The sequence below is a fragment of the Archocentrus centrarchus genome, chromosome 9, assembly GCF_007364275.1.
Source record: "Archocentrus centrarchus isolate MPI-CPG fArcCen1 chromosome 9, fArcCen1, whole genome shotgun sequence".
Taxonomy (NCBI): domain Eukaryota; kingdom Metazoa; phylum Chordata; class Actinopteri; order Cichliformes; family Cichlidae; genus Archocentrus; species Archocentrus centrarchus.
This window is the reverse complement of record NC_044354.1, coordinates 11476443-11504327: the sequence shown is the minus strand read 5'-3', so window position 1 is coordinate 11504327 and position 27885 is coordinate 11476443. Positions and strand designations below refer to the sequence as shown.

Genomic DNA, 27885 nt, shown 5'->3' with positions numbered 1-27885 from the left:
AAAAATACAAAAACAAAAACATATAGTATTGCTTCAGACACAGGTTATATACACTTTTCCTCGTGGTCAATGCGTATTTCCGCTCGGTTGTCATAGTGATATGATAGTTGTTGTAATACGTCGTGTTTGGAAATGCGACAACTGAGACATCACCATGACAACTGAGCAAACTAGTGAGTTATTGTGTGTTAATCGTTAACGATTACCCAACAAAAAAAAAAAAAAAAAAAAAAAAAAAAAAGAGAGATTCTGCCAGCACACAGTTAACATGTTGTATACACATATCGTAAACACCAGGCTTCTTTTCCTGCACCCACAGCGCTAAGGACGAGGGTGAACAGTACTCCCAGCCTTTTTCCTTTTTGGAACCGCCGGGCTTCTGTACTCTTGTCAGACAATCGCTGGTAGCAAACCAACGGAAACCTACAGCACCTTTACGAACAGGTGGAAGTATCCTCAGGCAGTTTTCGAGTGAGTAGTGCTTCTTTAACACAAGTCAGTGACTGCATTAAAAGTAAGAGATCAGCGTGAGTCTGTGAGTGTGCTTTTGACTGACATGTAGCGGTACTTTTGCACTTGTTTGGGAGCTAACAGCACCGGCCAAGCCTTAGCTCGGTTACGCTGCTGCTACGCGATGCTAATCTAGCTGCGTCCAGTCACTGTAACGGCGCTCTTTAAACGGCTTACATTTACCTGCACTGCTGTCCGTCGTCATAGATCACACTGCTGGCACAGTGTGTTGCTTTACATGAAGGTGCTGGCTGAAGTACTGGTACTTTCTTTTAAAACAGGTTGTGACCATACGCTAACTGCTCGTTTTATGACCTGCTTCAAGTTATCCTAAATAAATTGTTGTACATTTATTATTTGTTTTCATCAGTTTCAGTTCTCCTTTTCGCGATGGCATCGTCTGCAATGATCACGGTCCCCACCACCGCCTCCCGCTTTGCCCTGCTACAAATAGACTCTGATTCAGACTCGGACACCTCCGAGCCGGGGAAGCCTTCCACCAAATCCGGGCGAGACTCCTCTGGGAAGCCCCGACAAGGAAAAGCAGGTGCAGGCGGAGGGAAAGCTGCTCAGGGCAATGACAAGAAGAAAGACAAGAAGAAGAAGAAGAAAGAACAGCAACAGAGTGAGGCAAACGAGGTGCGTGAGTGAGATGAACAACCTGCGACCTCTTACACACGCGTTATTACGCACTTGACACGACTTTATTGCTGTGTTGTGTAAATATAGATCAGGCTCTTCCGCCGTTTCACTTCACCTTAAGCGAAACTGCACAGGGCACTGAGAGGTAAACACCAGGAGGAGCATATGTTGTTGTTTGTTTTTGGTGTCCTCACTGCTAAAGAAAGGGAACGAGTGCAGTTGTTTAAATGGACAGTATTTAGTTAAGTTGTACATTTCAATCTGGATAATCTTTTTTTAAACATGGACATGAGAAAAATACACAATAATAATAATAATTCCCCAGATAATCACCACTGTCACACACATAGCCACAATAATTAAAATCTTCCCAATAATTAAAGGGATATCTTGGTGTATCTTTAACATATTTTGGTGGGATGAGTAAGGTATTTAATGCTCAAAACCCTGAGCTGAAAGACTTTTGAAACTAGTCTGTGGTTATCAGCTCTGAAATAATGTAAAGATGTTACATTGCAGAAGCCTAGTCCTTGAACATGCATGTATGCTCCTGCCTTCTGGATTAGACTTATATGTGACCAGATTTTTTTCAAAGCTTTCATTGTGATCGCTTTCCTGTGTAATAAATCTAATGCGATGGGATAGAAGGAAAATCTAATATTCTTTTGCGGTCTAAATACTTGCATGGAAACTGTCCAGTGTCAAGCAAGAAAATCTAATGACAGAAAAGTGGTTGCAGAACAGGTAACCAGTTTAAAGTGCAACTTGTTGGCTCTGACAGGCTCAGATTGTTATGTAAATGCAGTTAAACAGAAAACAGCCTTATTTATGCCATTTTAAGCAGAGAGTTAAATATTAATTTGTTTCAGAATCTCTAATTTTCTTCTGATGTTTCCTTTATGCAATTGTCAACTCAATATTTTAGAATTTTTAACTTTAAAAAAAACAAGCATCTGAGGAGGTCTCCTTGGACTCTATGCATCTATCTACTTTTGTTTTTTCTCCACAAATTTTAACATTTTATTGTCCAATTCATTTACTGATAAACTGAGAGAACAGAATAGGAAAATGAAAATGTTCAGCTCTGAAAATAACAGTGTTGCAGCACAATTAAAAGGAATCTGCTGAGGCCCAGCTAGCCCACTCAAACACATTAAGAAATCCTCCTCCACTCCACAGAAGAGAAACCACAGGCAGCATACATTCTGAGAAAACAGACTGTTTTTGTTGTTGTTACTTACAGAGACAAGTTGACGGTTTCTACAGCTAACAATAGAACAAGGTATTGTTTATTATATTAATAATGGTGACATGATATTGTTTTATCTCTGTTTCTATTAGTTGCGTAATCTGGCCTTCAAGAAGATTCCTCAGAAATCTTGCGCCCCACCTCCCTGTATGACTCTGTCAGGAATAGCCAGTGAACTTCTCAATCCTACATCAGTGGACCATGATACACCTTCGGAGGGTTGGCAGCAGTGGAAGCAGAGAGACGAGCAGGTAAAAGAGGACCACTACTCTCACATTACAGATGTGTGAGCGGGTAAAACTTGTTTGCCCGTCCCTCATAAAACAACACAGGTCACACTTGACCTTTCAGACAATACCAAAAGTGTTTTTTAAAGTGAATGTTCTCCCTCTTCCCTTAGATAACCACAGAACTATACGAGGCAGACTTGGAAAAGGCCTTGATTTTAAGTAAACTGGAGTATGAACAACACAAACAGGTACACTGCAGATATACACACTAATGTTCTCTTTTTGAAAGTCTTTACTTTGTGCTGCATGTTCACTTTTATTCAAGTTGTACTTCCCCCTGTGACACATTCACTTGTAAATATATATGCACTGTATTGCATTGTCTTATATCTTCTTCATGCTGGTAATTAAAGGATTTCATTCAAAATAGACAAAGGATTTTGCTGGCTTTTCCATTTAAGTTTCTTATGGGTTAAAATAAAAGGAAAAAAGAAAAAAAAAGTCATTTCTAGTGTAGTGAAAATAGATTTTTTTATTAAGTAATTAATAAATGAATTTGAAATGAAGGACTTAAGCTGTCTGAAGTAAGAGAATCTGCTTTCATTCATCAGAGCCACACAAACACCTCCTCGCCAAAGTCACGTGGAGTAAAAGAGGGTGGAGGGAAGAAGGACAAAAAGAAGAATCAGCAGGCAAAAGACAAAAAGACCGTTTCTCTGCAAGACTTCCAGGCTGAAGGCAGTGCAGGTGAGAGAAGCTTATTGACTTCTTGAAAATGCAGTGAATTCATATTTTGTGTGCTGAGGTCCATCACACAGCAGGCTTCATAAGTGTATATTTATGAATGATATACTGTATTGCATGTATCATTCCTTTTTGTAAATAGTTATATCGGTGTGTGTTTTCTCTTTGCAGAAAATGTAAGTAGGAAACAAGAGAAAGAGGTGAGCAGGCTGCACTCATGTGAATAGTACCACTGAAGAAGCGAGGGACAAATTAGAAAGGAGCTGATGATTAATGAATATATTAATTACTTTATAGTAGATATTGACAGACTGGAAGATACCAGATTAATGATGAGTTCATAAATATTTGTAAATAGTCACCACATTCTTTATATTTCATTCCTGATGATTTCTAAACCAGCAAAAATGTCACAGACTGGTGACTACTCACACATTACTTCCTACTGAAGCTTGTAGATACTGAGTTTTTACTGAGATGTTTACAATTAGTGTTTAAAATTAGTTCTTTGATTAAAAAATCAGAGTCCAGAAAGAATAACTGATTGTTAAATAACCCACAGTGAATATGTTTTATAATCAGGACCAACTTATAAAGATGGTCACTTTTCAGCTTCATAAATTTCTAAGAAAGTTTAAGCTGCTGCATATTCATCACTTCCGTATTCAGGAACTACTCATTAATGATTCGTTTTCAGGTTGTTTTGGATTTGCATGTAACTGCTCATATTGTGCGCACTGTATTGTACAGTAGCGTAACTTTTAAAATCTTTTGTTTATAACTTAAAAATTGTATAAGACATCAACCAAATTACCTTCCAGGACTCCAGAACAGCTAACTTAGCGCTGGGAATTGGGCAGGAGGAACATTTTTTCAATAAGTTGGAAGATGATGTCAGCCGGATAATCCAACGGGAGAAAAGACGCGAGCAGTATACTAACAGCCAAGGACAAGAAGTTAACACATCCACAGAACATGAACCGGTGAGCGGACACACACATGTACCACAAAATCCTCATCTAGCTCTCTCTATGATGAGGACTCAGATATGAAGATGAACAAAGTTAGCTTTTCCTTTGACTTTTTGTTAGTGATCAACTTCAAGGCACGCCTGAATGGCTGTTCTTAAAATGATATACATGCACATTTTAGAGTGATTGAGTAACTACAGGGTCACCCAAGTGAAGTTTATTTTTCTTTGCTTGTTTCCTTTTTTTTTTTTTCCCCCTGTCCATTCTTTCTTTTAGGACCCCAGAGCAGAACAGCTGAAATATGAGCTGGAGAAGAAAGACCAGGAAATTGATAAGTTGAAAAAGACCATTTCACAGTGGGAGGTCAGCAGCATTACATATTTTTACATTAACTGTTGAAGTAGTAGCAGTCTGATGCCTGAACTTTTGGCTCGCAGGGATTACTTGACTCTTTGTTCAAAACTATCACAGTGTAACAGTATGACAGAAAAAAGGAAAAACAACCACAACTGCAGCGTGACACTTTTGTCTCTCTGTTGTGACAAATTTTGCAACTCACTAAAAAAAAATCTTTCATTTCATCTCCACAGGTGAAATACAAAGAGGTGAAAGCAAGGAATGCCCAGCTGCTTAAGATGCTCCAACAGGGAGAGAGTGAGCATGACATTACATTAGATACAACATAAGTGTTTTAGCAATGACACGCTTTTTGTAAGTTTGCCTCTGTACACCAACGCAGTGGATTTTAAATTAAACGAATCAAGATGTGATTGAAGTGCTCACTTTCAGCTTTAATTCGGGGGGGGGGCTTACATATTTTACATTAACCGTTGAAGAATTACAAACATTTTTATACATAATCCCCCATTTTCAGATGCTCAAAAAAGTAATGGGACAATTGACTGGCAAGCTGTTTCATGGCCAGGTGAGGCCTGTTCCCTTGTTATTTCATGACAGATGAAGTAGATAAAAGATCTGGAGCTATTTTAAGTTTTGAACTTGCATTTCTTAGCTTTTCACTGCAACTCTCAGTGAGAGGTCCAAAGAGATGCCAATCCAAGTGAGGGAGGCCATTGTCTGGCTGAAAAACAAACAAAACAAATGAAAAAACCCCATCAGAGAGAAAGCAAAAACTTTAGGAGTGACCAAATGAATAATCTGGTACATTGTTAAAAAAAAAATGAATACACTGGTCAGCTCAGCAACACCAAAACGCCTGTCTTTACCAGAAAACATCTAACAGAGCCCAAAAATCTTTGGCCAGATGAAACCAAAATCAAGTTGTACCAGAATGATGGGAAGAGAACAGTATGGCCAAAGAGAAAAACAGCTCATGATCTGAAGCATGCCACATTATCTGTCAAGCATAGTGGAGGCATTGTTTTGGCATGGGCACAAATGGCTACCAGTGGAACTGGGTCACTAGTGTTTATTGATGATGTGACTGCTGATGGAAATAGCAGGATGAATTGTGAACTGTACAGGGCTATGCTCTGTGCTCAGATTCATACAAATGCTGCACAATTGGCTGTCAGTGCTTCACAGTGCAAATGGATGATGAACCAAAACATACTGCCAGGGTTATAATAGTTTTGGATTTTACATTATCGTTTATTTTTAGTTAGTTTTTACTTTTTTTCTTTAATTCAGTTAGTTTTAATCAGTTTTCAGAGCGGTTTTGCTTGTTTTTATTAGTTTTTATTTTTGGTTTATTGCTCAGTTTTAGTTTAGTTTCGTTAGTTTCAGTATTAGTTTTAGTTTTCTATACTTTGTCAGGTGCAAGATTCAAGGTACAAGAGTAACTCTTGTGTAATAAAAGCTCAACAAAAGATCCTCTTTAAAGGAATTTATTCAACAACCAACTGTTCACAGACAGCAGCATTGTGCTAAATGTGTGTAATATTAAGGACACACATGAACATCAACAGGGAGAAACAAAGAAAAACATGAACTCCCAAACTCAATAAATTCTACAATAAACTCCCAATAAAGTTCAGCGTCAGTGCGGTAGATTAACAACAGCTTCTGTTTTGGAGCTAGCTTGGTTAAATGCTCGATATGTGGCCGACCTCATGTCACATTTCTGCTTGTGTAGCTAGATTGTGTGTGTTAATTACCTTATGGTCGTGTGCTGGTGTTTTATATGCGGTGCCGGCATTTGGTGATGTGTATGGGTTCTAGACTTCAGGCAGTCATTGACTCTGAATATAGAGGACTATATATAATGTTGGCTGTAATTCTCAAATAGTAAATGTAATTCTTATTTGTCATCACTTGAATCACATCTTGAATGTTTGATTTAAAATCTACTGTGGGGGTGTACAGTCAAAACTACAAAAAAGGTTATGGACCTAACTGTCCTTTCCTTTCCTTTCCTAATGAAGATTTCGTATGATCTGTGTGATGTTTCTATTCTCCCTTTTTCAGTGAAAGACAAAGCAGAAATTCTTCTACAGGTAGAGGAGCTACTGCATATTAAAGAAGAGCTTTCCTCACAGGTGTGTAACAGTAAGGACAGGACAGGAAGGAACATGGCTTTGTGAGATATTTGTAAATATATGCACACATGAACAATGTATTTTTCATTTTAATTAGGTAACATTACTGCATGCTGCCCTTGAACAAGAAAGATCTAAAGTAAAAGGACTACAGTCAGAGCAACCAAAACATCAGGTGAGAGTACAAATACCTTTTTCCATTAACTTTTCCATGTGGTATCTTCACTATATAAAGGAAGAACTGGGGTTAAAATGTAGTGTTGTGTCTATCTTTGTTTACGCCTGTCAGAGCTGAGACGCTGCCTCTGTGTTTGTGTGTGTGTCAGTTGATAGTTATGTATGTGTATGCGTCATGTACTTGCATATTGCTTTCATGCATCTCAGAGAAACAGCTGCCAGTAAGTCAGGTGAAGTGAGAAAGTGTCAGCCTAATAAGCCAAAGGACAGAAAGGTAAACAAGTTCACGGTTAGATTCAGGTCAGAGCATTTAAACACTTTTTCTGTTGTTTTTAAGTTAATGGGATTTCTTTAATTTTCCAGTCAGCCAAGATTATGTTTGGCTCATTTATGTGGCAAAATCTCAGAGTCCTGTTTGGACGTCCATCCTTTAACTTGAATGAATAAAAAGACACAGAGGCTTCCTAATATCCATAAATAATTGTGTCCTTTCTGCACTTTTCTGGTTCACAGGGAAACAAGAAAGGGAAGAAAGGCTCCGAGGCAGATCTATGAAGGTTTCAGAAAGAAAACGCCTGAAAACAAAATTGTATAAACAAATGAAGAAATGCAGGAAAAAATAACTCCTGCTACTGAACAAAATCAGGGTTCTTTTTCCTTCCAGCTTTTTTTTTTTTAATCCTAGACTCCTGGTCAGCCTCTAATGCATGCCCTCCCAAACACACACACACGCATTAACAGAAAAAAGCTCTAGATTTGGTACGATATATTACACGATTAAACAAGATTTAGTGGCTTGACACATCTTGCTGCCCTCTTCAGGCCTTAGAGTGCCTCTGGATCTCCTGTACTGTTGAAGGCTCTGTGCCTGATCTTCAAGGTTTTGCTGCCAAAATGACAGATATGTAATGTAAGGTTTTGTTTCTTTATTTTCCCAGCTGTTAAGTAAATAAATTACTTTTTCAGTGAAAAGGACATTTTTGCACATTGCCTTGATTTATTTGTCTGAAAGCATCTCTGCAGAGAAACCACCCATAAATTCATGAAAAAAATACCAGATATACCAGATATAATGAAGATATTTTAAAACGTCTCAGGTAAAATTTCAAAAGTAGGAGATTTTACAAATGTGAGACTAACCAGTCATTGACCTTCAGCTGTGAGGCAGAATAAATAGCACCACTTACTACTTGTGCATCACCTTTGGAGGATATAAAAAATATATATATTATTGTTTCTGGAATGAGAATTTAAAGTGAACTGAGCATAGGCTTTGTCTCTTTTTTGTGGTGTAGTATATCTTTAAGCTAATTCCGGTCACATAACTGGCTTATTATTAAGTATGACATGCTGTTTAGTCTAAGTGCTCCCAAAAACTGCTATAATCGGCAGCAGGCACATCTAATCTCTGGATAATAACAGCCAGGTGTGGGCTCTGCATGTCCACCTCACCGACTTGGGGGGTGGGGGGTCACAGCTGGCACACATCCACACAACTTATTGCCGAGTCATCGGGACAGACGCACCTCCGCCGCGGGACTGTGCGCTCCTGGTCTGCGCCGTCATTCTAGCCTCACTGTCCGGACAAGTGAGATGTCGGGAGCAGTGAAAGAGGAAACGGCGACATCGAGGAACCGCTTCAGGGGTGAAACGATCCACGTTACCGTCACAAGTGTCACGGAGAGCAGAGACTTCATCGTTAGAGGAGACTGCACCGTCAGACAGGTCAGGGAGCCAACGTCAGCCAGCTGGCCTGAACTCCTAATATTAACAGCCTGCTACAGTCACTCAGTCGATTGTTTTTATGCCTAAAACAGAAAATTTGTGTTACTGGTTCTTCAAGTGCCTTCACATATTTTCTTTTCAGCTGGTGGCACAGGCAAAGGGGGTGGAGAGGCAGGCAGACAGAATATTAGATCAGAGATAAATACAGTATAGAAACTGGAACTGGGCATATTTTCAGGCTCATGTGCGGCCCAGTGCATTGATACACATGCATTATGTGAAAAGTGACACTGCACAAGAAAATGTGTTCTGAATTAAATCACTGTTTGGAAAGTGGCAAAACAAGTATTTGGACTCTTAGAAAAAAACTTAAGTAATAGTCATAGTATAATGGATTTAGCATGAAATTGTACTTAAGAGTAGCTAAAAAGGCGGCGCAAATAAGATATAACTCAACGGCCACTTCATTAGGTACACCTAGTGCTTGCTAGTACTGGGTTGGACTCCCTTTTCTTTCAGAACTGCTTTAATTCCTCATGGCATAGATTCAGCAAGGTGCTGGAAACATTCCTCAGCGCCTTGACACGACATGATAGCATCAGGCAGATTAGTCAGCTGCACATCCATGATGCAAATCTCCCACTCCACAGCATCCCAAAGGTGCTGTACTGGATTGACAGCTGGTGACTGTGGAGGCCTTTTCAGTACAGTGAACATTGTCCTGCTCAGGAAGCTAGTTTGAGATTATTTGAGTTTGTGAGATGGCACATTATCCTGCAGGGAGCAGCCATCAGAAGATGGGTACACTGTGGTCACACAGGAAATGACATGGTCAGCAGCAATACTCAGATAGGCTGTGGTGTAAAGCAGAGATAAGCCATGCTCAGCTGGTACAAATGGGCCTAAAGTGTGATAAAATAATATGCCATGTGTTTAAATGATTAGATATTTGTGTTGGCGAGCAGTTGAACAGGTGTACTTAACAAAGTGGACTTTAATGTATGTGTATATGGTATGTATTTGTTATTGCCACCTCATAAATCATAGTTCATAGTAGTGTAGTTACAGTTCAATCTGAAACACATTTAGTCATTGTGCAGCTGGAACAGAGTGAGGAAGAAGGCGCTCGGATTTTCAGAGTAAACCAACAGTTTTGTTTTGCTGTTTGAATATCTGCAAAATAATTCAATTCAATTCAGTTTTATTTATATAGCGCCAAATCACAACAAACAGTCGCCTCAAGGGGCTTTATATTGTAAGGTAAAGACCTTACAATAATTACAGAGAAAACCCAACAATCAAAACGACCCCCTATGAGCAAGCACTTGGCAACACTGGGAAGGAAAAACTCCCTTTTAACAGGAACAAACCTCCAGCAGAAGCAGGCTCAGGGAGGGGCATTCATCTGCCAGGACTGGTTGGGGCTGAGGGGAGACACGGGACAAAAGGCATACTGTGGAAGAGAGCCAGAGATTAATAATAAGTCACTTAAATCCTAAATAAATGATATGAATGCAAAGTACAATATTTGCATCCAGAATATAGCAGAATTGAAGTAGAAGGCAGCATAACACATAAATACTTAAATAACAAGTACATTGAAACTGTACTTAAATAAATTACTTGACTAATCATACTGTGTTACATTCCATTGCCGGTCCTTTCACTGCCCTCATCCAATGGCTTTGGTTGAAGGTCACCAGGATGGCAGTTATATTGGTTGGTGCCACTCCATGCTCCCATCTGGACGTGCTCCTGGTGTCTTTGCTACTGATATTTTGGCTGGCAAAGTGTGGGTTGTGGTTTCTGTGTGTGTGCAGGTGAAATGGGATCTTTCAGAGTCCCTGGGAGCCTCAGCAGAGCAACTGATCGTGATCCACTCTGGCCAAGTCCTCAGAGACTCTGAACTCCTGAGTCACCTTAAAGGACAGAATGGGTCAGTACGCCTCTGCGTCATCCAAAGGTATGCACAAACTGCCCTGTTCATGGGATGGGCTCATGCTGTCCCTAGACAGCAGACCATTAATAAACATAAAGTTCAGGACATTAATAAACATAATTAACAAGCATTAATAAGCATAACGTTTAGGACAAAAATAGTATAGTGTGTGTTGAAAATGATTGTGAATGGAGTAGGCTTCCTTAAAGAAATAATGTAAATCACAGGTTTGACCATTTTTGTACAAAGCTATCAATTATAGAGGTGGACACTTAATTTAAAACATTGCAGAAAATATGGCACTAATGAAATGCGATTTCTGATTCATTAGATGTAGTTATATTTAAATATTTTTGTAATCATAGTAAATATTAAAAACACTCCCTTTACATTGGGCACTTTATGTGGGACTGAACAGCTTTTTTTTTTCTTTGTTTGTTGGACAGTGTTCATTGTACATATTCAGAGAATATCCCACATTTTCATTGGCTCTAATTTTCAAAATGCAACACTACAGAACTTTCACTTTTCTAAAGTCTGGCTAATGGCTGTGCAGAAAGCAGGGAAGGTTGTCGCTGTACAGGTAAACCTGTCGCTGACTTTTGCTGCTTTCCAAAAATTGAATCACCACAAAGTCACGAGGTATGCCCATTTTGGTAGAATTTAATGAATGATTTCACAAAGAAAATTAAATAAAGTTATGAGAAAGTCTATGACACAGTACGCAAGTCACATTTTAGGTCATATATATTAAAATTTGAGGCTTCCTCTCAGCATTAGTAGCATGTCCTACTTTGTCCCACTCAAACTTAGTTTTTGCCCCATATTTAGTTTAGTTTGGGATCTGATCGCCCTACCATGACATGACATTTATGTGATGGATATGCACTATCTTCAGGTATTAAACACTGTATTATATATGTCATCATTCTAAGTCAGACAGATCTGCACATTCTGTCTGCTGTTTACAACTAAATTTATGGAAGTAAACTGTGTGTAGATGTTTTGTTTAACTTCTGCCTCCAGGTTTCTTTGTTGTACAGTCTACTTATCATCAAACTTATGTGCAAAACTGGATATCTTTCTTAGGCCTCAGCATTCATCTGCTTCACCTTCCACTGATCCAGAGCTCGACCCTGAACCGGATAATATCACACCTTCTCCTACTTCTCCTCTCTGCCTGGGTAAGATCTGCAGAAAAGAGGAAGTCCCCTCACCTTTAATTATTTTCATAAGTCATAAGTTTCTGGTTGTCTTTTTTTCAATCTTCTCCATTTGGACTTCAGCTGCTGCTCTGTGAGATCTCACTCAGCTCTCCAGTGAACTTACAACCTGCCATTCTGTTTATTCCACCTTGTTTCTGTAGTAGAAGGTCTAGATAGCCTGACGCTCGAAAACAGCGAGACTAGCTTCTTCCCTGCACTCCAGCGCCAGATGGAGAACAGATTGCTGGCTGACCCAGAAATGATGCGCCGTCTCTTGGGCAGCCCCTTTGTGCAGAGCACCCTCTCCACCTCCAGCCCTCAACTTATCAGACAGCTCATTCTGTCTAATCCCCAAATTCAGCAGCTCCTGCAGACAAACCCAGAAGTGGAAGATATGCTTAACAACAAAGATGTCATAACACAGGTGCGCATAGTGCCTGCAAAAGCACTGTCACATCTGTACTAACATTAGGCTAAACATTTTGAAAAAATGTACTGCATTATAGCTAGTTAACGCTTATTACTAAAAAAGTTGTCATTTTAACACCTTTCAATTTCACTGCAACTTGAGTACAGATGCTTCCTCCTTGCTTCATTTCTCCCTCCTATATTTTCAGTATGTTATTGCTCTTGCCTCCCTCTCTCCCCAGTTGTGGGAGCTCATCAGGAACCCTGACATGATAGAGGAAGTGATGAAAAATGACGACAAAGCATTCGAAAATTTGCAGCCAGAGCAGGAAAATCCCAACGCCATTACAGGCAATTCCGAGCCAGAAGCAAAAACACAGGTGTGGCTTTGAAGATGATTATTATGAGTTCAAACTAATCTTGTGTGTTTAACCTGTTATTATCAATATCTGCTTTCTGTTTTAACTGAAGGCAGGAGTGGTGACTACATCACCCAGGAATCAACAGACACCGGAGGGTGAACCCGATCAGACTCCACCCTTCTCCGGTCTCTACACAGATCCTCTCAGAGAACTGAGTGCCACATCCAGCGCTGGTTCAAACACTCAAAGCAGTATTACAGCAGGCATGAAAATATCCACACACAGTGCTGTCTGATCAGTTCGGTTGTGTGATGAGAGCATTAATGCATTGTGTAGTTCACTAACACAGAACTGGTATTTTTATGCCTTTTAACCTACAGTTGTGGAAACTTTATGCTCAAGACATTCCTAGGTTATATATTTTTAAATGTATTAAATATTTAAAAGATATTATTGAACTACTTTTTGATATTCTATTCATGGCTTTTTGCTTCAGGCATGCAGTCACTGCTGGAAGAGATCACTACCAGTCCAGGTCTACTGGAGAGCCTCCTGTCTGGGCCATATGTCAGCAGTCTTTTAAACTGCCTCAGCCAGAACCCTGACCTGGCTGCACAGGTGGTGCATATGCAGTTTAATTCTTAAATGTGCAGTGTTTTCCCTTGGTAACTCCAGGAGAACATTTCCTTCTTCCTAAGCAGCAGAGATGTCTTATTTAGTCCATCCTGCTTTCATTTTCATATTGTTGCAGATGCTGCTGAGTCACCCTTTGTTGTCTGGAAATCCTCAGCTGCAGCAGCAAATGAGAAAGGAGATCCCCATCTTTCTGCAGCAGGTCTGCTTATTCTTCTCACTGTTAATCTGCTGTCCTGCAACTGGAATAGATGTCCTTGTATTTATCATTCACGCTTTATTTGAACAACACTAATAATAATTTTCTTGTTCCTGCATGATGCCATGGTTTATTCGTAAAATGCATGTATATTTTATCATCTTTAGGAATTCAAGACAATTATTCTTCTCTGACTCCATTGCGGAGTGGGTATCATTAATAACTTTACCATTTAATTATCAATAATGTGTAGATGCAGGCTCCAGAGCTGCTCTCAGCCATGTTGAACCCCAGAGCCATGGAGGCTCTGCTGCAGATCCAACAGGGCCTACACACTCTGGCTGCTGAGGCTCCTGCTCTCATACCTGCGTGAGTTAAAACAACCTAAGGAAATCTATTCTGGTGAAAGAACAGTGCTTTAAGGGCATTGTAACTTTATCATCACATGTCCATCTTGCAGGGCTGCACTCGGAAACATTGGGGCAAATGTTACTGCTACTCCTGAGTGTGCACCTGAGTCTGTTCTGAACAGCCAATCAGGAAGCGGTCAACGGGCTGCTTTGGTGACGGAGCAGCAGCAGCAGCAGTTTGTACAGCAGATGCTACAAGCACTGGCTAACACACGTAATGAGGTATGTCAGTGTTCCCTTATAACTTTTTTGCCTGTCTCTGAAGTTGATCTGAGCTGAGCCTCAATTCAGTTAAGAGTGATTTATTGCATTTACACAAACAGAGTGACTGAATGGAGCCCATTTAAAATTGCACTTGCATTAATAGCTGCTAGTAAGAATGGTGATCAATTAAGAGTATCACACTACATTTAAACTGTCGTGTCTAATTTATTCATGTCTCTTTAATTAATGTATACATTTTAACCTAATTAAAGTAGGTCCAGCTAGGTCTCAATGGGTCAAATTCTAGTTAATAGTTAAAATTTCTTACATAACTATAACAGGAGTCAGGGCTTCTTCCTGTGGACCCTACATTTGTTTAGTGGGTTAAAGCCATGCCAGGTCTGCTGTGAAATAAGGTGGTATTTCCCTCACCCTTGTCTTAGATACTGCCCCCTTTTTCCTGCAGAGCCAGTAAACTCAGGTGACTGCTCTCAGCCATCAGCTCAGAGTTTTTAATCCCGATAGTGCTGAGCTGTGTGCTGCTGCCTCCTGTGTGTGGAGGAATGTGATTTCTTTGAATTAAATTATTTATGAAAACACTGTTTTGTTCCCGATCCTCCTTTTTCTCCCCAAAACATTTATTGCTACTTTCACATATCACATGGACTTTCTTGTGAGTCAGACCCAGGAGCTCTTGCACCCAGAAACAAAACTTAACACAGTATGTTCTAATGAGAACATCTGGAATGAGACACATTTCCAGTCAGGATTCGGTTCTGAATACGATGAGTGATTCCACAACCCTAAATTGGATAACCGGATGGATGGATGGATGGATCCATCTAGCCATAAATCCATCCATCTGAGAAAGTTTATTCATTTTTTCCTATGCATTTAAAAGGATTCACATCTAAAATGCAAATTGTGATATACTCTTTAATTATGTTCCATGTTATTTTAATAAGACTTTATATAACTCTGTCATGTTGTGTCAGGTCCATCATGAGGGGACAGAGTTCAAGGAGGAGCTAGAGCAGCTGAGCTCAATGGGCTTCAAAGACAGGAAGGCGAACCTTCAGGCCCTCATCAGCACAGGAGGAGATCTCACCACTGCTATACAACACCTGCTCAGTCTCTGACACACATTCGTCTGTGCATATATATATATAAATACAGACATAAGCAGTAAATATAAGCACCTACACACCAGAACATTATGATAATAAATGAATCACCAGTACTGATTAAAAAGTGCTTTGCAAAAGAAAAAGAATACATAAGAGAACAGAAAGCCATACTTACTTGATGCACTTTCAAAAACTTACATATATCACACCCATAAATCCCTGTGTTAAACTCTGTTTGTGGTCCTACCCCAGTACACTTTAAACTTCTTTTTCTTTATCCAAATTAAGGGTCTGAGGATGGTGGGTGCTGCACAGACTGTAAAGCACCTGCTATTAAAACTTGTCATTTATGATATTAAGCTATATATTTGAGAAAAAAAGTAGGAGGACTTTTGCATCCTTTGCATTCCCTGTATTAGTGAAAGGTATGACACTGTTTAAAATGTAAGTAAAATCAGAATCCACTGATTTTGCAAATCTATTAATCTATTTTGTTCACAACAGAACCAAGTAAACAACAAATGTTTAAACAGAAAAAATATAACATTTTAAGACAAAAATAAGTTCATTTTGTATTTGATGGTAGCAACTTGACTCAAGAAAGATGGGATAGGGCCATGTTTACCACTGTGTAGCATCTCCTCTTCTTTTAACAACAGTCTGTAAACATCTGGGAACTGAGGAGATCAGCTGTTGGACTTTTTGGGAGAGAATTGTTGTCTCATAGTTGTCTGATACCGAATATTAGCTGCTTAACCATCCTGGGTCTTCTTTGCGGTATTTTTGGTTTCATGATGATCCAAATGTGAAAGGTCTGGGCTGCAGGCAGGCCAATTCAGCACCTTACTATAAAGCCATGCTATTGTAATAGATGTAGTATGTGGTTTAGCATGGTCTTGCTGGAATATGCAAGGCTTTCCCTGAAAAAAAAGACGTCATCTGAATGGGAGTATATGTTGCTCTAAAACATTTCAGCATGCATGATACCTTTCCAGATGTGCAAGCTGCCAATTCCATAGTCACCAATATCACCAATAATGATAACAAGCCAGATGGTCCTCCTCCTGTTTAGTCCATGTCCTGTTTAGTTCATGATTTCCAAACAGAAATTTCGAAAAGGAAATACGATGTTCAATTTGTCTGATGACAGAACAGTTTACTCCTTTGCTTCAGTCCATTTAAAATGAGCTTTGGCCCAGAGAAGACAGCAATGTTTCTGGATCATCTTCACATATGGCTTCTTCTCCTATGATAGAGCTTTAACCTGCATTTGTGGACAGCATGATGAACCATGTTTGCAGATAATGATTTCTGGAAGTGTTCCTGAGCCCATGCAGTGATTTCCATGACAGAATCATGCCTATTTTTAATGCAGTACTGATGAGGCCCCAAAGATCACAGTTATCCAATATCAGTATCTGGCCTTGCCCCTTGTGTACAGAGATTTCTCCAGATTTTCTGAATCACTTGATATTAGCTGATGAGATATTCAGTTTTCACAATTTTACATTGATGAACATTATTCTGAGTTTGTTCCATAATTTGTTTATGCAGTTTTTTTGCCTCTCTAAGGTGCAGTTTTTATAACCAATCTGTTACTGATGTGTCGCCAATTAAACTACATGTTGCTGCCATCAAATTCAAAATGAACTAGTATTTTTCATGAATAGTAAAATGTCTCAGTTTTCTGTGTCCTATTGTGAATAAAATATGGGCTTTAGAGATTTGTAAATTGTTGGACTCTGTTTTTATTTACATTTTACACCATGTACCAACTTTTTTGGAATCAGAGTTGCCATATACTGCAGACTTGCAGCAATGCAAGTTTGCATAAATATTTAGAAGCAGGTCATGTATTATTCATCTTACTGCTGCCACACTATAAAGCTCGAGCCTCTTTTCATGTTGCCACCTGGACAGAGTCTAATGAAAGCTTTTAGCACCCCAAGACAGTCAGATGTCCTGGAAGCACGCAGAGGATTCACACTCTCATTCTCAGCCAACAGACTGAACCAGGAGTGCAATATGTTATGTGATGTTCCCACTCTCCTTCGCTGCTCTTGCGTCTTGTCCACCACAGGCTGTAAAAGGAGGCAGACACACAAAATAATTATAAAGTTTGTCTTCAAAGGAAGACTCGGTTTCAAAAGACACATTCAAAGAAAGAGGACGACTTTGTGCAAAGTCAAAACCTGCTTGAAGGTTATCTTGAGGTTACACAGGTATAGGAAATATGGTTTGCACAACTAATCCCACAAGATTAAAATACATCAACAATGAAATGTAAGTAAAAAAGAAAACATTTGAACTCTTCTGGATGTTACAACACAATCTATGATGATGACTTTGCATAGGTGAGGCTCTTCTTGTTAACCCTGTGTGCCTAGCCACCGCTCACTGAACTAACCAACAATTCCTAAGATGTGATGCTCTCCCTTAAGATTGTGCTGCATGCCGCAGTGTTTTTGCACCATAAGGAGCGGGTTCAGTGTCCTCTTTGGGGATTTCATGAGCAAACAACAGACTGAGCAACATCTTTTGACTCCTTCAGTTGACTCGACAGTCTGTTGTAAACAAAACTATTACATGCTATCATTTACTTTGAATTATATTCTGTTGGGGGCAGCACAGTGGTGTAGTGGTTCGAATCCACCATCTGGCCGGGGCTTTTCTCTGGCTTACTCCCACCGTCCAAAGATGGGGTGATTCTAAAATTGCCCATAGGTGTGAATGTGAGTGCGAAGGCTTGTCTGTGTCTCTGTGTTCACCCTGTGAGAGGCTGGCAGTCTGTTCAGGGTGTACCGTGCCTCTTGCTCTATGGCAGCTGGGAGAGGCTCCAGCCCCCCACAACCCTGAATTGGATAAGCAGAAGAAAATGGATGGATGGATCAATTTTCAGTTGTTTCTTGTTTAGGCAAATATGCACTGTTTGCCACTTAATTTATGAGGCCCGGTGGCTTTGTAAAACATGTTTCCTCCATGCCTCTGTGTTCAACATAATGGTAACAGTTGTTCTCCAATAGGGTCAAACAGTACCATTAATTCAATAGCTATAAAGTGTTCTTTTTAGTAATAATTAATTTATTTCTTACATGATTGATATATCAGGTATTTAGTCCAGAAAATGACAGCTCAATAGCCCAAAGTGGCATCTTTAGATCATCCACATTCCTGAACCCTTTTCTAACCTCTAAACTTGCACTACTATGCTAGAAACACTAGGTGGCATTTAGCACTAACTTCTTCAGTATTCTCTGATATCATGGCTTGTATAACAATCAATTTGAATCTGAGATTTAAACAATGTAGGCCTGTGTTAACTCAGTGTTATTCTCATGGTATCACCTAGAGTGCAAATCTACATCTGCATGTTCACCTCTGCAAGATATACAAGCTGGGGCAAATGTGTTATATCATTTATTGAAACTATTCGGACCCAAGCACTGAATAACATTAAAAAATGTTCTTAAACTGAGAGCATTTGTCTGCTTTCCATTCCTGCTTTTGGGGACTTGCAGCTACCTGACACGTGGGACATGTACTCTGTAATCAGATGTATGTGCTCTGCTTGACAACGTGCATGTGTTTTGTCTGTTGCTGCCAGACTGGAGGGGTGCGTTAATCTCCAGCAAAGTGTGTGCGGCTGAATGTGTGAGATATGAGAGTAGCCGGGGGGGGGGGGGGGGGGGGGGGGGGTTCTGGATTAGAAGCTCCAAAAATATTCGGGTTGATGCTTGAAGATGAGTCACAACACTAAAACAGCTCTACAATACCAAGTGGAGGTGTAAGAGTGTGTCATTGTTTTGTCTGAAGATATCGGGAGAGATGTGACTATATAGCAAGAACCTTCCTTGCAGAGTGCGTAGTGGTGAAGTGTTCGGCCCGAATCTCTTTAATGATTTGACGTTGTTGGTGTGAAGATTGTACTCCAACACTGCTTTTGTTGTAAGTGCATGAAAATTTGGACAGACTGAATAAAAACTTGATCTGCTGATGTTTGCTGCTGAGCCGGTGGAAAACATGTAATGGTAAAAAGCTGAAAATTAATAAAAAGAAATATACTTATTTTTCTGTATATTTCTACAATATACAGAAAAATAAAGTTTCACCTTTATTTACTTTTAGAATCATTAAGTTTGCCAGACATTGTTTCTTGGTTCCAGTTTCCTAATTATAGGGTTAAATTACCTGATCTTATGTGATCTGATGATCGTTGGGTTTGGGTGTGGACAATCAACAGGACAAATAAAGAGCTTCAATATGTTTATTCCAACTACTAGAAAGATTGACATCAGATTATTAATGAGAAAAAACACTGAACACTTAAAATCACTGTTACTTTCCCTGAAAAGTCTAGGCGATGTGGGAAGTAACAAAAAGTGTCCAGGTTGAAAAAGGAGATAAGAAGGCAAAATTGGCAATTAAAAAAGTGTGTGTGTGTGTGTGAGTGTTTTTTTTTTTAATTAAATGATTAACCTAAAGGAGATTACAATCAAAAGAAAAGAAACATAGGAAAAACCTAGAAGCTGGCCACTAAACAAAAAGACTCAAAACAGTTACACGAGCAACACCTTCCTCTCCACAAAGCACAAAACAAAGGCAGTCTGGCCTAATTGCTTAGTAGAATCAGCTGTACAGAAGGGTGGAACCTAAGGCTGGCGAATGCGTGGATACACCCACATAAGCAGAAATCACAGCAGCACACACACACAGAGGTTGGTTCAGTTTCAAAACCTTTGCTCATACAGTGTACACACAATGCACTTATTGGAATGGCACTTAAATATTTAAATGTTTGTGGCCAACCAGAACTTTTGATCTGTATTTTATTCTTTTCTAAAGAGCTAATGAATCTGTTATTTATTTCTCATCTTCACTACAAACCAAATATAGATTTAGGTATTCAGAGGGGACTAGAACAAGAGGAAAGGCCAACACACTCTGTGTTGCTCTACTTAGGGACATTGTTCCTATGAGCTAAATGCTAACATGGTACACGGCAGTGCTGCTATGCTGATGTTCATCATCTTAGTCTGACATGTTGACATGCTAACACTGGTTTGTAGATATTTGATTTTAAAGTATCTAAAAATATGAATTTTGGCCTGATAAAAGAAATAATCATATAATCAGACTTTTTATTAGAACGCATTCCCTGAGGACCCAGAATGTCTATTCCAAAATATACAGAAATTTGTTCAGTAATTCTTAATAGTTCATGGCACAGTGGTTAACTCATTTGTCTTACATGCTAACGAATCCCCACATGGAGACCGGGAGAAGACAAACCCAGCCTCATAGGATCACAACTTTCCAGTGTCTGTCCCAAGCCTGACTAAAGGGGTTGCATCAGGAAGGGCATCTGTGCCAAATCAAACATGCAGATCCATCTGATGTGGGGATCCCTAATGGAGCAGCCAAAAGTACCTGATCAATAGTTTTTTGCAATACTCAGGGTTAAAGTTGGTGTCCACTACCAAGGTTATATACCAATCCATTGAACAGATGTTGGATATTTCCAAATAAGTGGAAACTTTGACTTGCTGGATGCTCTGAAAAGCCAGAGAGGGGATCACCAAAGTGATTAAAATGTATCCTGTAGGACCCTGAATATCTGTTGGAAAATCAATGCTATAGTTGATAAGGATCACAGGTGTCCACCTTTGGGGGTGATAAAGGAAAAGTCAGGTGAGCACCAAAGTATGAAGGAGCTGTAAGCACTGTGAAATTTAATGGCAGTCCAGTTTGGAACTATTATTTCACTCTGGACAACTACCAACAAGCATGATTGAAAACCGACCACGCTTGAAAACATGGAGATGACTGTCATTCGGTCTGCTTTAGTGGTCAGGGCTACGCTGGGGATGACCTGCAACTGATTATGTGCTTTTCAACCTCCACAGCCATATCAGTGATCCCCCTCTTGATGTCCAGTGTCAGCACATTCTCCTCATCCAACGGAGGTTCTAAAGTATCAAACTGAGAACGCAGCATGTCTGCTCTCATATAGTGACCCCTCCGGGCCACCATCCTCTGGTAAATGAATTCATAGTCACCATGCAGGAAGAGAAAAAAGACATCAGGACAAGAGGGAGGCAAGGTTTCTTGGTCTGGGTCGGAAGGGGAAGCGAGGGCCTTGGAGCCATAGATGAGGATCTGTCTGTACTGGTGCTTCAGTGCAGAGCACACCACAAGAGCATCAGAGCCTGAACTCCTCTCTCTGTGATGGGAAGACATGCACGCACATAGTTACTGAGAGCAGGAAAGGACAACTACTGAACTGCAGAAAGAAAAAAAAATGGCTTAAAGTAAACTTGGGCTACAGACAACTGAGGAGAAAAAGAATATGAAGAGAAAAAGAGCAATGCAAGAATGAGCACACGGAGTAAAATAAGTGCATTTGAGTGTGGAAGAGTTAAGGGACAGAAGTCTTTGATGTTGCCACTGACGTTTTAAGAGAAAGATGACATACTTTTCACTTCTCCCTCACTGGCTCACTTAATCTGTCTTTACTTCACAAACTGTCTTTTCTGGCTCTCTGGTTTTCATCTCAATTTTCACAACCATCTCTGATATTTTTTTTTATCTTTTTTGACAATTTCATGCCCGCACAATCTTACCTCGCTCCTCTGCTCTTCAGCTCCATCTCTAAACCCATCATCCTTTCTGTCATTAAAAAAATATGCTGTGTTTTTATGAATCTATGTGTGTGCAGTTGTATTACTTCAAATGAATATGGTTACACGGTTGCACTTTGTTGATCTGCCTCATTTCTAGGGACAAAAATCAAGTCTTAGTAACATAAATTGTCACAGTTTAGCATGAAGGTTAGAGCAAATATTAGAATAGGTTGCCAGGAAATTAAAGAAAGTCAGTGTTATGTCTTTTAAAGTGATGGAAACTGAATGTATTCGTAGAGGTTGGTTAATGCTCACCTCTGAATGATGTCATGTAGCTTGAGAAGCCACGGCAATCTGTCCTAAAGAGACAAAGACATCCAAATACCACAGCTCAGTTTAAGATTGTTTCATTTCTAGCAGATAACAGATGATGGTTACAAAGTAGTTAAATTGTAACTTTGAATAGTTTTCCAGCTGGAATGTTACTGACCCCCCCCCCCCCCCCCCCCCCCAAAAAAAAACAAAAAAAACAAAAAACAAAAAACAAAACAAACAAACAAAGAAAAAAAAAACTAAAGTCACCACCTGGATTTAACTATGGAAATAACCAAGAGCCTTCCACTGGATAATTACAGCAGTGATTAATGTGTTTTGGCTGGCAACACATTATTTAACCCTAACTAATGACATGAACAGCTTCTCATTTCTTAAACAAAGATGTTGAAAGACACATCTTATGGGCGTGGGAAAGATGTTAGTCCATTTAAGAAGAGTCAAATTTGACCTTTTTAGAAATATTAAAGGTATGCCCTTGAATATTTCTAAAAAAGGTGGTGGCCTAAGGGTTAAAGTGCTGACTGTGAACAGCACTGTATCCAGTCTGCACCACGCAGTGACCTTAGCTGCATGTCATTTTCTATCACTTTCTTCTCTCATGTCCTGCAATTTCTATATTGTTTACTGCACAATAATAACCTAAAATAGCAGAAATATTTATGATTTTTTTTTCTGAGGTCAGTTAAAACAACAGGAAGAAAGAACGTAAAATAAATCTTCTTTACTTGGTATCAGGGGTTCACAGCTTTGACTATTTCAGCTGCAGATGAAACCAAGAAAAGGGACTTCCTCATTTTTGGGGTCACAGGCATGAGTAAAAATTGGTTGCAACTGGATACATGAATCCTATCACATACACTTCTAGTTTCAGTGTATCATCAGTAAGGCACACCGTGCCCTGGAAAATATCACACGGTGAGCTGAGCCTGCAGTGCTGACGCCAGGCTGCATAATCAAACTGAAGGCTGTTTCATTAAATAACCAAACACATTGTGAAACTTATGCAAACTCCTGAAAAGACAAAAACTGTAAAAGCCTGACCGCAATGACCATAATGTGGTAGAAAATGTTTACAGTGGGTCTATTCAGAGTCACGACCCACTTTGCAAACTCAAATGGTTAAAAAAAAAAATCAAAAAAACAAAAAACAATCAAGGAATCAAACAGAGATCAGGCCGACAGACATGGCAACACAAACTTATCTTTGATTACACTGCAATTAACAGAATTACTCCTAATTTGGCTGTATTTTCAGCTCTAGCTGAACTAGAGCCATATTTCTGAGAGGAATCACACTCTCTTGCATCCAGGTTTCTGAGCACTCTCATGTCCTATTTGGTCACGCCAACCTCAACCTGCCAACTCTAATAGTGGCATGAAAGATACATTTTTGCCACAGCCTGACAGTAATCCTGTATTTACATTTCTGCTTCACTCCTCACGCATCATTTATTCTCAAACTGCCAACTGTTGACTATTTTTAAAATATGCCAAAGCGTTGGACAGAGCACGTCCCTGGGTAATTCTCCTCGCTGTTCAAAACAGACCTCTGAGTGGGAGGTTATCATCTGCCACCAAACACTGCTACCAGCAAGCTGCTGCCAAATGTTGGCGGGGGCTCCTCTGCCTGGAAGCCTGCATACTCAGCTTTGGCAGGAAGCCAGTCAATTGTTTGGAGGGCCCCATTTATTTAAAAAGTCAGCATGGATGGGGACGAGATAAGCACTGAACAAACAGATAATAAATTACTATACTGAATTTCAGGACTGTGGACTGTTATAAAAAGCTCACTGCTGTCTGCTCGAGTGAAGCTTCCTCCGGCTACTTGTTGAGTTTTGTGTTGCCGCAGGTCCATCAGAATTATTTACTAGATGTGAACTCCATGAATGATTGACATGCAAGTAAAACAGACAGAACACCACCAGGGACACACACAAACACACATCTGGGCTGACCTGATCTGTGAGTGCTTCACCACGAGACATCTTCTCAATGTTCTCCTGTGGGTGGAAGTCATCCCCTTCATACAGGGGCCAGCCCAGCTGATGAGTAAACACACATGGACAGGAGAGTATTAAGTATACGGGGACACGAGGGAGGTGTGTGTGTGTGTGTGTGTGTGTGTGTGTGTGTGTGTGTGTGTGTGTGTGTGTGTGTGTGTGTGTGTGTGTGTGTGTGTGTGTGTGTGTGTGTGTGTGTGTTTTAAAGAGGATTTTAGTTCTAATTGAGGCTACTTACCTTTTCAGACAAGAAAATCCCAAAGGTGCTTCTGTATTAAAAACAAACAAACAAATAAATAAGTAAATAAATAAATAAATAAATAGAGTATCAAGACAAAACTGTTGTTAAATGACATCCTTTACAGGGCTGTGATGCAGTTACATTACATCTCTATGTAATAAGACATGAATAGATGCTAATGGTTATTAAAGTAAAGAAACAACTCATTTGTTTTTGTTTTACAAAGCATTTACATGTCATTTTTTTCCCTTGTGTGTTTCATTAAGCACAAAATGTTGGTTCCTCTGTAGTCAATGTTCTTCTTATGTGAAATGCTACCTTGCAAAGATCTCTCAAATAAATATGAACATGTTTTACACATACTTTCCACAACCTGAGACTCCCATTATTACGTAGATCATCTTGGTTGTGGTTCTCTAGACGCTTAAAATCAGGTCCTTTCCTGAAATGGATTAAAGAAGAAAAAGGGGGGAAAAAATTTATGTAACCAGAGATGGAGGAAGAATATAGATCTTTATAGTAAAAATGAACATTAACAAATCACTGTGACACTTCATTGGAAGGGTCCCCACTAAACATTTTACTTAAGTCAAAGTATGTAAGGACAATCATGAGATTAAAAAAAGTAAATAAAAAAAAAAAATCACTGTGCAATGGTTACATAAATATCTAATCAGCCAATCACATGGTAGCAACTCAGTGCATTTAGGCATGTAGACATGTTCAGGCCAGCCTGCTGAAGTTCAAACTGAGCATCAGAATCGGGAAAAAGGGAATTAAAGTGACTGTGAGGTTGGCATGATTGTTGGTATCAGACAGGCTGGTCTGAGTATTTCAGAAACTGCTGATCTACTGGGATTTTCCCACACAACCATCTCCAGGGTTTACAGAGAATGGTCCGAAAAAGCGAAAATATCCGGTGAGTGGCAGTTCTTTGAGTTAAAATGCCTTATTGATGCCAGAAGTCAGAGGAGAATGATCAGACTGTTTCGAGTTGATAGCAAGGCAACAACTCAAACAACCACTTATTAAAACCAAAGTACGCAGATGAGCATCTCTGAACACACATGTCAAACCTTGAAGCAGATGGACTACAGCAGCAGAAGGCCACACCGGGTGTCACTCCTACTAAGAATAGGAAACCGAGGCTTCAATTTGGTCTCACTGAATTTAAACAATACAAGACAGGAAAAATGTTGAATGGTCTGATGAGACTGTAGAAACATTCAAATGATGTGCTCAGAATGTTTGTCAATGTGTTGTCTTTTCACTGTTATTGTATACTCATTGTTTGTGCTTCTGTCTAGGGACTACAGATGAAAATTAGCAATTATGCTATAATCTGGCTCATTTACAATCTGTACAAAGTATTGATTGTTTTATTAATGTGCATTGTCCCAAATAAATAAAATTGAAATTGAAATTGAATTTAAAGGCCTAATCTATCCTGCATGGTATCAGGATGCCAGTGTAACAGTGTGGGAGATATGTTTTTGGCACACTTTGGGTCCCTTAAAATCAACTGATCATTGTTTAAATGACACAACATACCTGAGCATTGTTGCTGACCATGTCTATCCCTTTATGACCACAGTGTACCTATCTTATGATGGCTGCTTCCAGCAGGATAATCTGCCATGTCACAAATCTCAAATTATCTCAAACTAAACTTGGCACAAAAAAATAAGGAAATGTGCTTATTCTACTGTTGTTCTTCTTGCTCTTATTTGGTGTTGTTTGTTGGACTGAATGATCTTAGTCTGAAGATACGCGAGATATTGGCAATTTAACAATTTGTTCATTTAACAAAGCCTCAGTAGCATGTGGAAGAACCATACACAGCCACAACAGCCTGGCACCTCCTCCTCATGCTGGTCACCAGCTTGGTCATCCTATTCTTCAATCAGCCATTTAACCATTCAAGGGGAAATAAACAGGCTTTCCAATGGTATAAGATTTATTGCCAAAAAGCATTGTTACAACAAGGAAATAATTAACCTAACACAAATTTCCTAACTTTTTAGTGCAAAGTTTAGTTTCTTGAATAGTCTCCACAGTCACCAGATCTCAATCCAAAGGAGCACTTTTGGGATGTGGTGTATTATGGATGTGCAGCCAGCTGCAACTGTGAGATGCCATCATGTCAATATGGACCAAAATCTCTGAGGAATGTTTGCATGACCTTCCTGAATCTACGCCATGAAGATTTAAGGCAGTTCTGAAGATAAAGGGGGCGGTCCAACCTGATACACCCACCAGCCACTTTATGAAGTATGCATGAATGTAAAAGCTGATTTTTTTTTCTTCCTACGGCTAATGATGGTTTCTTTATGGACTAATCTGATTTGTTTTTGTTCTGTCCAATCAATTTCCCAAACCTATTCTGTGTGTGTGTGTCAGTACCTATATAATAATACCTATATAATAACCATAATATAACGGCTTCTTCAACCTTTGCTTCCTTCTGTGAGTCTTAATTTATAAAGTGGTTAAATAAGAAGTGGAAGAAATATATATCCTAATAAACAGCAGCGGATAGGACTCCAAATACGGCTGCTGAATACATGCGTTCGATATAACCGATGTCCTCGTTAAAATGAACGGGTGGAGCTTCCGTAGCTACACAAACTGTCACACAATGACGCGGAAATCCCGCTCAAGTGTAGTCTCCCACTACAGCTCATTTAACAAGTTCTCACACAGAAACGTCTTGGGACGTTTTCAGCTGCTGTTCGATTAGAAGAAATGCTGCGATTTTGAGTAATGAAAAAAAAAACCCTCTAACCTCACTGAAAGGCTGAAACAAACGTAACAACAATAAGCCTGTGAGACCTGCCTGCTGAATCTGACTCCAGTGTATAAACGAGGCGATTAAAATCCCAGAAAACGCACGATTTGGACCATGGCCTCGGGTTGTTTTTGCTAAGGGACGTGATGACGCACAAAGTACGTCCGTTATGTTCACAATTAAAGGGACAGCGCTGTCGTTGCGTTACAGCGAAATTGTCTCTGACGTCATTGTTGATGTAAATAAATGAATCTCAGTTTGGGTGTTGTTACAGTGAGATAATGTCAATAATGTTACATGTATGTATTTTTTAATCTTGTGACTAACGCTGACATTTAAACACAAATTGGAGGTAAAGATGCCACTTTTTTTTTTTTGCATTAGTAGCCTTTGAAATAATAATAATAATAATAATAATAATTATTATTGTTGTTAATTAGTTATTATCAAAGGATGGTGGTGTGGTGGTGGTGGTGGTGGGGGGGGGGGGGGGGGGGGGGGGGGTACATTTACCAGATCTACCATGACACATGGACGCAATTGCAATGAGGAGCAATGAGAAGGTCCATGCTGAAATCTGAAAAGACACTTGTGAAGTGGGGTTCAACGAGCAAGAGAGAGAGAGAGCGAGAGAGCGAGAGAGAGGAGGAGGCGGAGGAAGAGGAGG

General features: G+C 39.6%; 3 protein-coding genes across 10 annotated transcripts; 2 read left to right on the top strand and 1 right to left on the bottom strand.

Annotated features, from left to right (window-relative positions):
* The first annotated feature begins 105 nt into the window (after window positions 1-105).
* On the top strand, window positions 106-7996 carry gkap1 (G kinase anchoring protein 1). Of its 7 annotated transcripts, XM_030736878.1 has the most exons (14): window positions 106-173; window positions 320-471; window positions 881-1149; window positions 2494-2652; window positions 2802-2879; window positions 3243-3378; window positions 3547-3575; window positions 4197-4358; window positions 4623-4709; window positions 4937-5000; window positions 6774-6844; window positions 6942-7019; window positions 7171-7295; window positions 7535-7996. In XM_030736878.1, exons 3-13 carry the CDS (start codon window positions 901-903, stop codon window positions 7258-7260), a joined length of 1203 nt encoding a protein of 400 aa, XP_030592738.1. In that variant the 5' UTR covers window positions 106-173; window positions 320-471; window positions 881-900; the 3' UTR covers window positions 7261-7295; window positions 7535-7996. The 7 variants fall into 7 exon arrangements, with proteins under 7 accessions (XP_030592738.1, XP_030592739.1, XP_030592735.1 ...); XM_030736879.1 differs by lacking the exon at window positions 106-173 and having other exon boundaries at window positions 229-471; XM_030736875.1 differs by lacking the exons at window positions 106-173; window positions 320-471 and adding an exon at window positions 675-791 and having other exon boundaries at window positions 3547-3551.
* Window positions 7997-8552: 556 nt separating this feature from the next.
* LOC115786010 (ubiquilin-1) lies at window positions 8553-18814 on the top strand. Its single transcript, XM_030738000.1, has 11 exons — window positions 8553-8746; window positions 10567-10709; window positions 11775-11869; window positions 12052-12314; window positions 12541-12678; window positions 12770-12923; window positions 13157-13278; window positions 13412-13495; window positions 13746-13861; window positions 13953-14124; window positions 15102-18814. Exons 1-11 carry the CDS (start codon window positions 8615-8617, stop codon window positions 15243-15245), a joined length of 1563 nt encoding a protein of 520 aa, XP_030593860.1. The 5' UTR covers window positions 8553-8614; the 3' UTR covers window positions 15246-18814.
* Window positions 18815-19483: 669 nt separating this feature from the next.
* Window positions 19484-27416, bottom strand: LOC115786011 (probable gluconokinase). Of its 2 annotated transcripts, none has more exons than XM_030738002.1 (6): window positions 27263-27416; window positions 24794-24872; window positions 24428-24458; window positions 24145-24231; window positions 22169-22212; window positions 19484-21453 (listed from the first exon to the last, which is right to left on the bottom strand). In XM_030738002.1, the coding sequence occupies exons 2-6, from the start codon at window positions 24829-24831 to the stop codon at window positions 21087-21089; spliced, it is 567 nt and encodes a 188-aa protein (XP_030593862.1). In that variant the 5' UTR covers window positions 24832-24872; window positions 27263-27416; the 3' UTR covers window positions 19484-21086. The 2 variants fall into 2 exon arrangements, with proteins under 2 accessions (XP_030593862.1, XP_030593861.1); XM_030738001.1 differs by having other exon boundaries at window positions 27267-27416.
* Window positions 27417-27885: the final 469 nt, after the last annotated feature.